General features: G+C 41.1%; 1 protein-coding gene across 1 annotated transcript; it reads left to right on the forward strand.

Annotated features, from left to right (window-relative positions):
* The first annotated feature begins 11,299 nt into the window (after positions 1–11,299).
* LOC119086896 lies at positions 11,300–14,345 on the forward strand. Its single transcript, XM_037200531.1, is given in 4 exon segments — positions 11,300–11,522; positions 11,959–12,083; positions 13,364–13,756; positions 13,758–14,345. Coding segments are annotated over 4 exon segments (918 nt in total). The 3' UTR covers positions 13,935–14,345.
* Positions 14,346–15,798: the final 1,453 nt, after the last annotated feature.

Here is a 15,798-nt window from a genome sequence, read left to right on the forward strand (position 1 = left end):
CACCATCTTCAAATGTGCTTTTTAAAAACATTTCCCTCTTCAGTATTTTTTTTACATAAAATTTCCTTAAAATGCCTAACTATGTATATATTGTATATATTGGTGTTCAACTTGTATGCTTAATCATTAACAAGGATGTGAAACCGAGATTGCTTTGGGCATAATGCTTATGTTTCCTGACCCTGAACCAGAAGCAAGTGTAGACACTTCTCATGCACAGGTCATGCACAGTGTGTCCTGACCTGCCTTCTCACACACGTTATGAATTGCACTTTGCTCCCGTCATTGTGTTAGTATAGACATCGGCACAGAGCTGCAGAATTGATGGAAAGCAATGTGCTCTCTGGGCCTTGCAAGCTACTCACGTTTGTTCTTCTCTCAAGGCTACCTCAGCGTGTTTGTGTGGTTTCCTTCAAGGCCTTGCCTGGAAAAGAAGAAAGTTCTCTGGAAGGTCTTGTTACTTGCTGATGACAGTTTTGCATTTAGTTGATTTTTTTTTTTTTTTTTTGGTTCATGCTTTTTTATTGATGATTTTATGTTGAGAGAACTAATAAATGTCCATGAAAAATCAGTATTAAAGGGATGGTGCAATACATTCCAATGAGATGTGTGGCTTGTCATCGAGGCCAAAGTGTCCCTAGGTCAAAAGACCAGTTAACTCAAGGAGAAGCTGAATACACATGTGCTCTAATATGTAAGTTTTCCAGTCAGACTCCTTACAGATACAATAAATCAGATATCCCTAGGTGAAATGGAATATTCTATTATTATGGATGTTTTGCTTCAAAGGGCCATTTATATTTTTATTTTTTTAATTAAAAAAAGAATTATTTTATTTTATTTTGGGTTTCTTGAGCAGGGTTTCTCTGTGTAACAGCCTTGGCTGTCCTGGAACTCACTCTGTAGACCAGGCTGGCCTCAAACTCACAGAGATTCACCTGCCTCTGCCCCTCAAGCACTGGAATTAAAGGCATGTGCCACCACCACCTGGTGATTTATTTTATTTTTAAGTATGTGTGTGTGTGTGTGTGTGTATTCATGGGAGTGTGAATGATTGTAGAGGTCAGAGACATCAGACCCCCTGAAGCTGGAGTTACAGTCCATTGCGAACCAACCTATGTAGGTGCTGGAAATTGAATGTGGGTCCTCTTGAAGAGCAGTAAGTATGCTGCCTTTCCAGCCCTTAAATTGTCTGTCTATTTATTTATTTACTCATTATTTATAGACAGGATCTCACCATGTATCCCTGGCTGGTCTGGAACTCTGTGTGTAGACCCAGATGGCCATGGACTCTCAAAGGTTCCTTTGCCTCTGACTCCGGAGTGCTGGGATTAAAGTGCACATCAACGTGTCTTGCAGATTTTTATACTTCTGAGACAGGGTATCACGTTTCCAGGACTGGCTTTGAAGTCCTGCTTTTCCTGCCTCTACCTCTCAGGTACAGGCATTACAGGCATGGCTCAGAATGTCACAGTTCTAAAATACATTTTAGTTGTATCTGTTTTGGCAAAGCAAAGTATATCAAAGGCAATCTTTTTTTTTTTTTTTTTTATTAGAAGTGTGGAATTATTTCACTCAGAGGAGAAAGCGTATGTTATTTGTTTTACAGGGGAGAACCCCATTATATAATGACCGGTGGAAAAACTGTAAAACAGTCAAGCCTCCTACTGTAGGGGAGACGGGACTACAGCTGTGAAGCTCTTCAGTGAGCTGGCTATGATTCCCAATGGCATTTTACATGGGGTTTGCTTGACTAGGTGAATACCATCATGGGGGTCTTACTCAGTGGATTCTTACTGTCTTACTGCCCATTTCTCTTTTAAAAGGGGACCATGGGAGAAGCTAAGTTTATGATCAAAGAATGAAAAACAGGGTTCTGTATGAGACACTACAATCAAGCAATTCCTCATGCAGTACTCAGGACTACATATACACTATTACTTAACATTACTTTTGAAGTGGAAAGGGGCCCAGAGAGCTAGTTATTTTACCTAAGGCCATGTGCCTAACACAGAGCCATCAATGAATTTAAATCCAGATCTGTTGGACAATGCAGACAATGTTGTTTCCAGGGCAACCTTTTAAAAACAAGCCAGTTTTGTCTTCAGTCATTGTTTTACTCACTGCGGCTTCAACCCTTTTATTTCCTGTTATGGCTGTATCGTTCGTTATGATGTTTAAAAACGTTTTCTATATGCTTTTTACCCATAACTTTGTTCTCCTTTGGGTGTGGGTGTGGGGGTTGTGGGTGGTTGGGTGCTTTGTGGATGATTTAGGAAGAAGAACGTTTCACAAGCAGAGCAACATTCTCTACTTTGCTGATTATGCATCTTATAGCATTTGTGTGCCTCTGCTTTCAAAATTTTAATTTACATTTATTTGTTTATTATTGGTGTGTGTATGTGGGGCATTTGCCATGGTGGTTGTCTCAAAGGTCAGAGAGCAATTTGTGAAACACATTTCTCTCCTTCCACTATGTAAATCTTGGAGATTAAACTAAGGTTGGTAGCTAGCCAGCAGATGCCTTTACCCACTGGTCTATCTTCTTTAAATATATATGTAAATTACCTTTAAAATAGTATCTTCAAATTAGACATGGTGGCACTTCTGCATATAATTCTAGAACTCAGGAAGCTGAGAAAAGTGGATGGTTGTGGTGATATTTTTATTTATGCTTTAATAAATAAAGTTTGCCTGGAGATCAGAGGAATAGGAACAGCCACTGTAAGTAAACAAAGAAGTCAGGCAACAGTAGCTCATGCCTTTAATTTTATCATTTGGCAGGCAGGAATTTGTCTGGATCTCTGTGAGTTCAAGGCCACACTGGAAACAGAGCCAGATGTGGTGGCACATGTCTTAAATTCCAACACTAGTTAACCATGGAGGTCTGCAGGTCTGTAGAGACAGACAGGAAGTGACAGAGCTGGGCAGGAAGAGGAAGTGATATAGCTGGACAGAGAGAGCAAATCAGATGGCAGAACAGCAAGGCATATAGGCATGGGTAGACAGGAAGTATCTCGAATTTGGAAGCTGCCAAGTTGGTGAGGTGAGGTTAGCTGTGGCTTTCCCTATTTCCCTGATCTCTCACAAGCTATCACCCCTATATCTGGCTCTGTGTTTTTTTATTTAATGAGACCACTTAGAAATTCATCTACAGATGGTAGATTTGAGGCCAACTGGGGCTACTTAATGAGACCTTGTCTTTAAATAAATAAATGAAGCTAGGTGTGGTGGTGCATGTCTCTATCTCAGTACTAGGAGGATTGCCACAAATTCAAGGGCAGTGTAGTCTACACAGTGAGTTCTGGGCCAGTGAGGGTTTTACAGTGAGCTTCTGTCTAAAAAAAAAAAAAAAAAAAAAAAAAAAAAAAAAAAACAAAAACAAAAACAAAAAAACAAAAACAAAAACAAAAAAACAAAAAAAAAACAAAAACCAAAAAAAAAAAAAAAACCTGAACATAAATAAACACACCAAAAGAAAAAAAGTAAATCTTATTGTATTTGGGGGAGTAAAACAGCATAGCAATGAGAGAAAGAAACCTCTCTTTTTTTTCCCCCTATAACTTCTTGTCTTTTTTGAATTTTGTATTGTATTCATACTTTATTGACCAAAATTATAAGAATTTCTGCATTTTGACCTGATAGGTTGTAGCTGCTGAGGAGAGATTAGTTTTATTTTTATAATCTCAAAGCAGAAATTTAAAAAAATTAAATGACAATAACAATTTCTTTTTTTCAGTGCTAAGGCTGAACTCAAGACTTTAAACATTCTCGGTAAGGGTCCCACCACCGAGCGTCAAAACGAAAACTTTAAGACCGTGGCTGGGCCACTTATTGATGGGTTCTCGGTGGTCTAGATTGCACTAGGTTGCTAACAGATCATAGAAGTAATCATGGCAGTTGGAGTTTAAATAAGATGTTGCACATAGCAATAATTGCAGCATAGATTTGGACCTGGAAGACAGAACGCTTTGGGTCATTTAACTCAATACTTTATTTGGGAAGAAGCGTGTATTTTAAGCGCCAGAGCCAAGAAAAGGACGCTCTTTAAACTTAGTCCTTGGCATGATTTTAATATGCCACTACACTGTATGGCAAGTGCTGGCATGATGAGATTCATGGCAAAATACTTGTAAAATGCTTCACTCTCTCCCTCTGAATGTTTTTGTTAATTTTTTAAATTGAAAATAGATCTTCTCTCATATAAGACATCCTGACCACAGTTTCCCCTCCCTCCATTTCTCCCAGCTCCCCCTTACCCCCCTCTCCCCCAGATCTACTCCCTGTCAGTTTCCCGTTCAGAAAAGTGTAGGCCTCCCAGAGACAACAGCCAAACTGACAAAACAGGACACAATAAGACAAGGCAAAAGCCCTCATAATGAGGCGTGACAAAACAACCCAATAGGAGAAAAAGAGTCCCAAGAGCAGGCCAGAGACCCACCTGCTCCTACTGTTATAAGTCTCCCCCAAAACACCAAGCTAACAGCCATAACATATAGGCAGAGATAAGCTATGCTGACTGTCAAACATCATGTCTTGTTCATGTTTTAGGGAAGGCATTTAATAAAGAAGGAGAATTTATATCAAGAAAATATTTTGCTTTATTTTCTAAAATCTCTGACTCTTGAGAATATTTTATATGATTGCTACTGCACTTGGAAAGAAAATATTATTGAGTGGTAACAGATATTTTTTTCTTTTTAGTGTTATTTCTCTCCAGATGAGCATGTATAATGTATGTGCATTTACTGTGAGGGAGGATTAGTCTACACCTGGCATCCAAAGGTAACAGTGTCATTGTTACCATGGGCAGACAAGGGACAGAGATGATCAGGGAGATGAAGATACTCAACAATGGGTCTGTTGAACATTTACCAGATGGAAAAGTGGGAGCCATTTCCTCAGTTAGTAGGAAAAGTGTAATCTATTATTTGACCAACTTCAAGCATCTCTCTGGTCATCTAAGAAATATCCTAAATAAATTCCTTTCATGTGGGATGACATTTCAAGATACCAAATCTGTGACATGAAATACACCAACTTGTCCTCAGATGCAGGCAGATTTCACGTTCTAGTGGAATCTCCGGCTCTTTTCTTCTGCATTCATCTTTAGCAAATGAGTCGTGCTTTCTACCATGAGAATCATATCCATGAGCAAAAGCATTGTTTACAGATTCAGTGAGATTGATTCACTGACGCAGAAAGAAGATGGACATGGAAACCGAGTTTCACCTTGGTAGCACACACAGGCGGCAGGCTGGATCCCTTTGTCTCCTCATTTTCACCCATGGCTTTCCCCCACCATGTTGTGTTCCTCACTGAGTTTCTCCTACCCTGGCTCATTTTTTAGCTTGCTTACTTTCTTTTCTTGCCCCTTCTCACCTGTACCCACACTGATGGTTCTAAACATCATTGAAACCCGTTCTCAACCAATTAGAACTATTTCCCAAGCAAGTTGAGTCAGCTGACTCTAGAAATCTAAAGATCCAGCAGGACATGTGGATACCTTTGGATTTCAGCAGCCCATTCAATCATAGGCTTGATCTCGTACAGCTCACAGGGGAGTGTTGCCTGTTCTCTTAGGTTGGGTTGGACACGGTACATTATTAGCAAGGTCTGTTACATTACTTTATCTCCCAGTTTAATCTTGTGAAAATTCCCTCCATAAAATGACATTAAGGTCCCAGATCAGACTCTATGCAGAGCTTAGGCAAAGAAAACAAAATATTTTTAGCTCCACGTTTTTGTTTTTTTTTTGTCTTTTTAAATTTATACCCCCCCCCCCCCCCGACTTTGTCGGCTTTCAGCAAAGAGATGTTTGACACATCTGTGGTCTATTAAGCAACAATTAATTAACATGGGGGGGGCAGACACAAATGATTTATGGTTAAGTCGTGACGGCACTGGTATTTTTGTGAGCCTGAGTCTTCATCCTTGTGATTTTCCTCATTAACCAAACATTCTCATTAGCCTGGTATGTATTACACTGTCCTCAGGCCCCTCCTGGTGGGTGTCCACAAATGATGTAATTTCTCAGCTAAAGTAACGTGCTGTCTCTGGATATAGACTGCAACCTCTTTTTAGAAAGCTTTCTTTTTCTAAGAAATTTGAGAAAGGACAGACATGGTGTCTTCCCCGGGACCACAGCATGCTACTCCAATCCTTTCTTAACGAATTCAGTTCATTTGAGGAATTAGCTGGGCGACATGTCTTTTGTGTTAGAGATTAAAGCCACATTGGAAATGTTTGTCTCTGCCGTTCAATCTTGGTACTTATGGTTCCATGGTACTTATGGTAATTTAAGGAATCTTGCTGTAGAGCAAGAATTATTTCAAAGTTTTTGTCATATTATCTACATCTGTGTATCTATATGTAGCTAGTGTGTGAACAGATTTTTGCATGCGACAGCATGTATATGGAGGTCAGAGGACAACATGTGGGAGTCTGTTCTCTCCTGCCATGTGAGTCTCTGGGATCAAAGTCAGGTGGTCAGGTTTGGTTGCACATCCCTTACTTGTGGAACCATTTCACTAGCCCAGGAACTGCTTTTAGCACACTAAAATTAAATGATGGACTGACAATTCTAACCATTTTAGAGTGCATTTGTGTTATCAAATGTAAAGTTATTTTATATTTAGGAAACTACCTTTAAGCTTTATCTAGAAAGTTAATTTTTTTTTGCCTTGGTATGATAAAAGAAGTAATAGAATCTTCTTACTACACACATACAGTCCACACTTGCTTGTGTTCTTAGACATGATTAAATAATTATCCACCATGCTTCAGGCACTGTACTTGGTGTTGGTGCCCAAATATTAGTAAAAGCTAAGCCGTGCCCTGTGAGACCCTCACTATTTAGTTGCGGAGGAGACCTTTATCAAATCCATGGTAAAGTTTTGACTGAATTCTACCAGAAAGATGAAGGCAGGGTGCTATACAAAGTGGGGAATCAGGCTAACAAGGATTCACAGAGTGAGTAAAACTCCTGTGGGACTCCACAGTGTGGGGCCATATATCAGTTGGTAGAATGCTTGCCTAGCATACTTGAAGCCCAGGATTCAGTCCCTAGCACAATAAATCAGTTATGTGACACACACCTGTAATTCTAGTTCTCAAGAGTGGAGGGAGGGGAATCACAGGTTTAGGGTCTTCTTCCATATGAACTCAGGGCCAGCCTGAGCTACTTGAGACCCTGTCTCAGAACAAAACCCCAAATACTATTAACAACAAATGAGCACTCCCAGCTCCCTGCAGGACAGCAGAGTGATAAGAAACTACAAGAGAATTTCAAAAGCAATGGTGGTACATGCCTTTAATCCCAGCAACTCCAGAGGCAGAGACAGGTGGATCTTTGCAAGTTTCAGGCCAGCCTGGTCTACAGGGCCAGTTCCAGGACAGCCATGGCTACACAGAGAAACCCAGTCTCAAAAAACAAAAACAAACAAAAGGAAGGGAGGAAGGGAGGGAGGGAGGGAGGGAGGGAGGGAGGAAGGAAAGAAGGAAGGAAGGAAGGAAGGAAGGAAGGAAGGAAGGAAGGAAGGAAGGAAGGAAGGAAGGAAAAAGAAACGAGAGAATTTCAAACTTCAGGGCATAGAGAAAATGTGGCAGTTTGGCCAAGGGTGCATGGGGGGAGAACCTTCCACCCTGTGTCATGTTGAAGACTATATTTAATCTGCAGGAGATGGGAGAAGTAACACTTTTGAGCAGGTTTGCTTCCTCATTTTGGAAATTTCTTGTTCACTTAGGAACACAATCTTGTAAGTCAGGGTTTGAGATCAAACACAGGGACGTTTTTGGTGATTTGTGTCTAGTCCTATCACCATCGCTACTCTGCAGTGCTCATCAGAGGATTCTGTTAAAAGAGACCTCGTGGGGTGATGGGTTCCATAGACGCAGGGAGAGAGCTGAGCCTGGAAACTGACATATGGAGGGTATACCCTTGTAAACTTCTGTGAAAGCAGATTTCAATCTCCACTTCTTTTCCATTTAAATTGGGCCAGTAGATGATAGTTGATCATAAGGTATTTTTATATTAAAAATTACCAAGGAAGTAGATTTTCAGTATTCTCACTGCTCACCACAAGAAGTGACGTGAGGACAAATAATAAATGTTAGGTTGATTTAGCCATGCCATTGCTACATGCATTTACATGTATGTGTACATGTTTTATATATATATGATATCACGACATGTACATATATATCATATATATATATATATATGATAACATGACATGTACAAAGAATATATACATTTTGTTAGCAAAAAAACAGAGACCAGCTTGCAAAAAGTATAAATGGAAAATATGTTGACCAGCAAATTGAATTCTTTCATAATGGGCATTATACCACATATATTTCTGTAAATGATTTTCCCTTATGTGCAATTTGTAAGAATTATGCAAATCTTCCCCTTTAAAAAAATCCTGAGAAAATATGGCTAGGTTTGTGGGGTTTTAAAAATTAATTAATTAAAAAAAAGTAACATAGTCATAGCTGTGAATAACACATCCGCAAAGCGAATTCACTCTCTGTCTGTGGCTGGAAACTCGGCAGTTCTGAAGGCTGGAATTACTTGGGAGTGGCCAGTTGAATGTGTCACGGAGGAGATAACCTCACTGTTTCCTTTCAACTCTGCTCCACCCAAAATGCCAAAAATGCTCCGAATGTGTTCAAATGAAGCCTGCTTTGGGAATAACTGCTAAAATCAGAGAACAGTGTAGCACATCGCAGAATTCTCAAGAACTATCTGGTTCTCAACGAGGTGAGCTGTTTCTTGGGAACAGCAAGACAGACATCGGGCCCGGCTTCCACTAGCAAAAGCTGTCAGAATTCAGGGGCCACGGATTGTAGATTCTCACGAGGATCTAATTGCTTTAGCTCCAGAAATATTTCCCCTTGTTTCTCAACACTTAGAACTTTCAGGTGACTGCGGTATCAGAGCCAAATGTCTCTCTGGAGCATAGAAAGTGTTTTTGTATGAAATACTCACACTAAAAATAGAGAAGCCTTTTTTTTTTTTTTTGGCTTTTAACTGCTGAAAATTATAACATTTGAAGAGGGAAGAGTGAGTTAAATTGCTATGTTAGCTAAAATCTCCCTGCGCCTGTACAAATGTGTTATATTTACCCCATAGGAGTCTGTGTTTAGTTTTCTTTAAATGGATTTAGAACACAGTGGTACTTTTCTCACCCTTTTACCTCACTTGGCATCCAACAGTTCTTTTTTTTTTTTTTTTTTATGTTATTCAGGAGAAGTATTTCCTATCATATTTAGGGTGCTTACTCTGTTCATCAAGTGGGGACCCTTACCGTTTTGGGGTGGCTGTTGTTTGGCAGGATCTCATTTTGGCTGCCCTCATCTTGTGGTCCTGGCTCAGTTTCCCAAGTGCTGGGACTGCAGGTGTGAAGCACCAAGCCCTGCTACCGCTCATTTTCCAGAACGGTTTCCTTTAGATCATCTTCTTGTTTTCCACCTCCCTCCCTCCCTCCCCCTGTCCCTCCGCCCTTCCTTTTCGTCCTCTGTCTCTCCCTTCTTTCCTTTGCTGTGAAGTACCGGCATCAGCTCTACTATGCTTCTCTGCATGCTACAAGCGCCCCATCTCTAATGACACCCCAGCTCTCTTTTTGAGTCTCTGTAAGTTGTTCAGGATGTCCTTGAACTTGCTCTGTAGTGCAGGAGGACCTTGAACTTGGTGATCCTCCTGCCTTAGCACCCCATGTAGCTGATTTCCAGGCCTATACCACCACTTCTTCAGTTCCTCTCTCTCTATTGTACAAGATCGTGGTGGGAAGTTTGCTTACCATAACTTCGGACTTATTTACTCTCTTTCTTCCTTCCTTAATTAGGATACATTCCTCTGTCTCTATTGAATAAACACTTGCAAAATTGTCAACAAAGATTTCCAGTAAGTCTTAGAAATACTGTCTACCCACAAATTCCACCTTTAATGGATACACACACCCTTTGAAATTGTGAGAGATAATCACACTGGGACATTCGCACACACAATTTTTGAAATCATTAGTTCAAGAAGTTGACAGATGAATACATTTCCTACACAAGGTCTTGCCATCTTACACTAATTATAAACTCTCTAAAATTTTCGGTATTGAAGAGGTACATGTTTCCCCCACGATGGTATATGTTAATAGCTTGATTGAAAGTTACATTGGGACGTGAAGAAATGAGTTGGCTAAAATGGTTTATGTTGAAGTCAAACAACATACATTGGCTCAGAGTGTCAATTAAACGATGCTCCGGGCAAAGGCCTACCTCCTTTCTATCTCCATGGGAGAGAAGTTTAGACTCCATCGAAAACAAACTTGACGAGACATAGAGAGCCAAAGACTTGAGGACTGTGTGATTCATTTTCTCTGGGTAGATCCAGCCAAGCTGGGAACGTGTCTGGAGGCACATATGAACCGCAGTCCGAGTGGGTTAGCATGCTTCAGCCAGAGCTGACTCAGGGAAGCATATGGAACAGAGCTAGGATGGCATGTAGCACATTTGTTTTTACACACACTAGGGGCTGTTATAATGTGTTATTAAGAAAATTAACAGGCACAATAAAACAAAGAAATAAACGGTCAGAATGCCAACAATTTAAATGCTTCTCATTGTCAGTATTTCAAACAGAGTCAAAATGCTCTTTCATGAAAACATTCTTCAGAGTTTTTATTGGATTTTGTTCTGACACAAACCAATCTTTGATGCTTATTAAAACTTAATTTAAGCTATTTTAAAAGCCAGCATTTTAATGAAAAACATTCTTTTAAATAATTTCATGCAAAAAAAAATCTATGATTTGAAATAGAGACCCTGTTGGATGTTAGATTGGCTAGGAACCAGAGCTAATAACATTTGGGGTGTTTTGTATATAGAAGACTGTGGCGAGTCCTTTATACGATAAGCTATAACTTTATTTCTACAAGGGATTAGAATATTCCTATACTTTTGGTAACCCATACAACAAGCAGTTAGGAGAAACCCAAAGGAAAGATTTAGTAGGTTCCCTGTCACCTGTTTTGATGACTCAGTAACTAAAGATCACTGAAAGTAATTTGGCAGCCCCCATCCCCATCCTATGGTTTAAAAATATTACAAATCCTCCCATCTAACCATATGCCTTCCTGATATATTAGGAAGACACACTCTTGCATGCTGATAACAACTTGTTTGTTTGGTTTTGGTTTTCGTCTTCTTCGTTGGATGTCAGTTTTTTGGGCTATAAAACCTTTGACTCATTTCTCACGAATACCTTAAACACACTTTTCTGCTGGTGTTCACATTTGCTGACATGTCTGCTGAAGGTCAAATCGCCCCCTTTTATGTTGCTATGTTCTTGCCTAAATCCCTGAGAGTTTTCTGGGCCGGTGATTTCTCTAGTGTTGGCTGTCCTAGATCCATGTTCCGAGGTATGAAAGGCCCTCCTCAGATTCAGTTTCCTCTCATTTCTAACTGTGGGAAGTTTCTGAAATTACACTTTAACTTTGTCTCTTGCTGTGGTTTCGGCGTCGGCGGTGAGAAGCTGTGCCTCGTGTCCCCTTCTCATTAGCTGCAGTGGTGGTCATTTCCCATCGAGTCCATTTCCCCTGGTTTATTTTTACCTTTGAAAAATGTATGTCCTTCGATCGTGGGAAAAAAAATGTATGTCTTAAAAAATGCATTTCATTTCCAGGCCTCTCTCTTGTAACCACTTCTGTATTAGTTCATTCATCTTTCTCGTCTGAATCCCATTCTCTCCTATGTTCTATCACATCCATTCTGATTTTTCTAATTTCAGCCAGAATGTTGGATTTCAAGTCGTATCCTTTTCTTAATATCTTTAGGTTGTTTTGAAATATGAAGTTGTGTTTTTGTTATAGTTTTAGACACAAGGTTTCCACCCTTCCAGGGGTGGGGGGCTGTTTTCATTTTCTCTACATATGTTCTTTTCCTTTTTCTCTTTCTCGTTAGATTTGTATGGGATCTCACCTTCATCATCGCAGAGGTTAAATGGTGTCTTCCCCTCCCTTTACTTTACTAACATGGAACTTCGCAGTGTGACCTTACTCAGAAGCAATACTTTCATAAATGTAAAGGTAATTAGGTTGTAATTACAAATGGTTCCACAATTTCTCGACTTCCTGATGTGCGAATGCAGTATATTTTCAGAAGAAACCTGGAACCCTTTCTGCTCCTGTAATAAAATACTGTGACCAAACACAACTTAAGGAAGGGAATTATTTTTGCTTCTGGCTTCAGAGGCATAATGGTCCACTGTTGGTAACAAGCAGCAAGAGTGCAGTAGGAGCAGGAAGCTGAGAAATCACATCTTGAATCACAAGCTAGAAGCCTGCCCTTAGTGTTCCATTTCTCCCAGCAAGGCTGTACCACCCCTCCAAAGAGCACCACTAGAGTGGTTTGATTGAAAATGGCCCCCAGGGGCTTGTATATTTTAATGTTTGGTTCCCAGTGGTGGACTGTTTAGGAAGGATCAGGAGGTGTGGTCTTGTGGGAGGAGGTGTATCAGTTCTCTCTGCCTCAGACTTGTGGATAAGATGTAAGCTCTCGGCTACTGCTCCAGCACCATCCCTGCCTGCCTGCCTGCTGCCAGGCTCCTTGCTGCGGTGGTGATAGACCCATCCTTAGAAACTATAAACAAGCCCCCAATTAAGTGCTTTCTTTTGTAAGCTGCCCTGCTCATAAGTGTCTCTTCTCAGGAATAGAAGAGTAACTAAAACAACTCCCCAACTAGGAACCCGTTACTTAAATACTGGAACTGACAGGGAGACATTTCTCATGGAAACCACCACAATGAGCATTAAAATTCAGAACTCTATTGGCCAAGGAGATAGCTCAACAGGAAGGTGCTCAATAAACTGGACAGACCTGAGTCTGAACCCCAGGGCCCACATAGTGAATGAAAAGAGAGAACTGACTCCAGCGGCAAATTATTCTTTGATCTCCACGTGTATACCTGGCACTTGTGATCTGTGACGCACTCACACACTCATATACACACACGCACACAAAATGGATACATATGATTTAAAAAATTAAATTGTGACTCCTGCTAAATAAATCATTTTAGATGTCCTTGCCATAAATCAACCAATAATAAAATGAAGACCAAGTAGGGTGGAAAGATGGCTCGGTGAAAAAGAGCCCTGATTGTTCTTCCACGTAAACCTGGGTTCAATGCTCAGCACCCCCAGGACAGGACACAACTGTTTATAACTACAGTCCGAGGGGATCTGAAGCCCTCTTCTGGTCTTCACAGACTTTGCATGTAGTGGCGCACAAACACGCAGGCGAAGCACCAGCACACACAAGAGAGGTGGCCGTTGCAGGACCGCTAACCTGGACCCTCGCGCCACAGACATTGCATGTAGTGGCCCACAAACAAACACACAGGCGAAATACCAGCACACACAAGAGAGGTGGCCGTTGCAGGACAGCTATCCTGGACCCTCGCGCCACAGACTTTGCATGTAGCGGCGCACAAACAAACACCAGCATATGCGACAGAAGTGGCCGTTGCAGGACCGCTAACCTGGACCCTCGCACCTTGCGGTTGGGGAAGATTTTCAAGCATCGCGGAAGATTTTCAAGCATCGCGGAAGATTTGAACATCCGAGAGCAGCACCCCACCAAGATCCTGAGGATCATACAGCCATACAAGGGTGAGAGGCAGCTGCCTGTTGTGGACGAAACCAAGTTCCTTGTATCCGACCACGTCAGCCTGAGCGAGCCCACCAAGATAATTAGAAGGCCTGTACATAACGCTCAACTCTCACCAACCCTTCTCCCTCCTGGTGAACCCGCACAGCGCGGTGAGCATGCCCACCGCCATCTCAGAGAGCAGTACCAGATGCGAGAAGGATGAAGATAGCTTCCAGGACCTGATGTGCGCCTCCCAGGAGACACTCGAGGTGGCTCTGGCTGTGTAAGACTAGAACAGTGACTAACGTTTGTCAGCTCTTATCAAGGAGAAAAAGGGCGGTTACCAGGGGACAGAACGTCGTCGGAGCCCATCTAGGATGGTCAGAAACTTGTGATCAGTCAGGAACTGAGCTCCGCATCAACGCATTCCACTTGGAAACTCATTGGTTATCTTGTTTTAAAACTTTAGAAGTTAAAAAAGAAAACACATTGCACCATAAGTCGCCAAACAGAAACAAAACAATAAATATAAAATAAGGAGTGGGGTGGGGGAAGGGAATGTGACAAGGTGGATATAATAATTTTCTTCACAATAGTGGTCATGTTATTATCCATATTTTTTTTTGCCTATCTTCTATGTCTATATCTCTCATAATACGTGTTATATCTTGAAATATACAAACATATGTTAAAATTTACTTTTCGTATACATGTAAATTATTTCTAAAAAACTGAATTTCTTTAAGATTTATTTTTATTCGTGTGTGTGTGTGTGTGTGTGTGTGTGTGTGTGTGTGTGTGTACACGGGTGCGCGTGCCACAGGTGTAAAGGTGCCCTCAGAGATCAGAAGATAGCATTAGCTCTGACCACGTCAACCTGAGTGAGCTCATCAAGATAATTAGAAGGCCTGTACTTACACTCAACTCTCACCAAATCTTCTCCCTCCCGGTGAGCCAGCACAGCGCGGTGAGCATGCCCACGCCGTCTTGGAGTTGCCTGATGTGTGTGCAGGAAACCAAACTGGGATGCTCTGGAAGAGCAACAAAGCCTTCTTAGCCACCGATCGTCTCTCAGGCCCCGAGAAGTCACTTTTTTAAAGCCACGTACACACCATTAGTTCCTTCTTTCCCCATTCCCATTTTTCTTTATTTGAGAAAAATGCTTCTTATTCTTTGAGTTGATTATTTATTGGCTTTCATATCTATAAATTGGATTGTTTATATTGCTTCTTCCTATTATTTCCACTGGGGACTTTCTGCCCTGATGTTCCAGACAAGGATTTAGGTGTCTTTGTTCACCTAGTGGCCTTTCTTTCATGCCAACTCTTCATATTTGGTTTCTTCCTGCTCCTCACCTTCTTTAATTATATGCTACTGATTCCTGAATTAATATGTGCTAGATCACCATCTACAGGGTTATGACAGTTAAAATGCTGTTTCTAACTTCCTCTCAGTAGTTCATAATTGCCACATTATATGTTTACTGGGTTTTCTTTATTCTTTCTAGTAATTTAAGCCAAGCACGCTCGGGTTCACCACCGGCTCATTAGTCTGGGAGAACTGCTCATCACTTCTGTGTGTCCAGCGTGCAGTTCAAGATCTGGGAGACGCTGTCTCCATCCCTTGAGGATCTCCCTTTCACATCGAGTCAGAATTTCTTTCCTGCATCCCGTCTTTGATGATTTATTTTCTAATTTGAGTGAACCACACCTACAGCTGACTCTTTTAGAAGACTAAATATTTAGCCAAGGCACGAATGCCTACAATCTCAATTCATAGGAGCCAGCTGTAGTAAGTAGGATGGTGAAGAATTTGTAAGTTTGAGGCCACGTGGGCTACATGAAACCTGTCTCAAAGGGAAAATAGGCTGGGTTGGCAAGGTGCCCACTGGGTAAAAACATTTGTTTCTCAAGTTGGACAACTTGAATTTGACCCCCAGAACCCACAGTGGAAAGGAGAGAACTGACTCTCAAAAATTTGTAAAACTTCCCTCCCTCCCTTCCCCCTCCTTTTCTTCTTTCTTCCTTATTCCCCTCCTTCCCTTTTTTCCTTATCCCCCTCCTTCCCTTCTTTCTTCCTTATCCCCCTCCTTCCCCATCTGTCTGTCTCTTCTTTTCCACATTGTCTTCTTCAATCTGCTTTTCTTCTGGT

The sequence above is a fragment of the Peromyscus leucopus genome, chromosome 8a (genome assembly GCF_004664715.2).
Source record: "Peromyscus leucopus breed LL Stock chromosome 8a, UCI_PerLeu_2.1, whole genome shotgun sequence".
Taxonomy (NCBI): Eukaryota; Metazoa; Chordata; class Mammalia; order Rodentia; family Cricetidae; genus Peromyscus; species Peromyscus leucopus.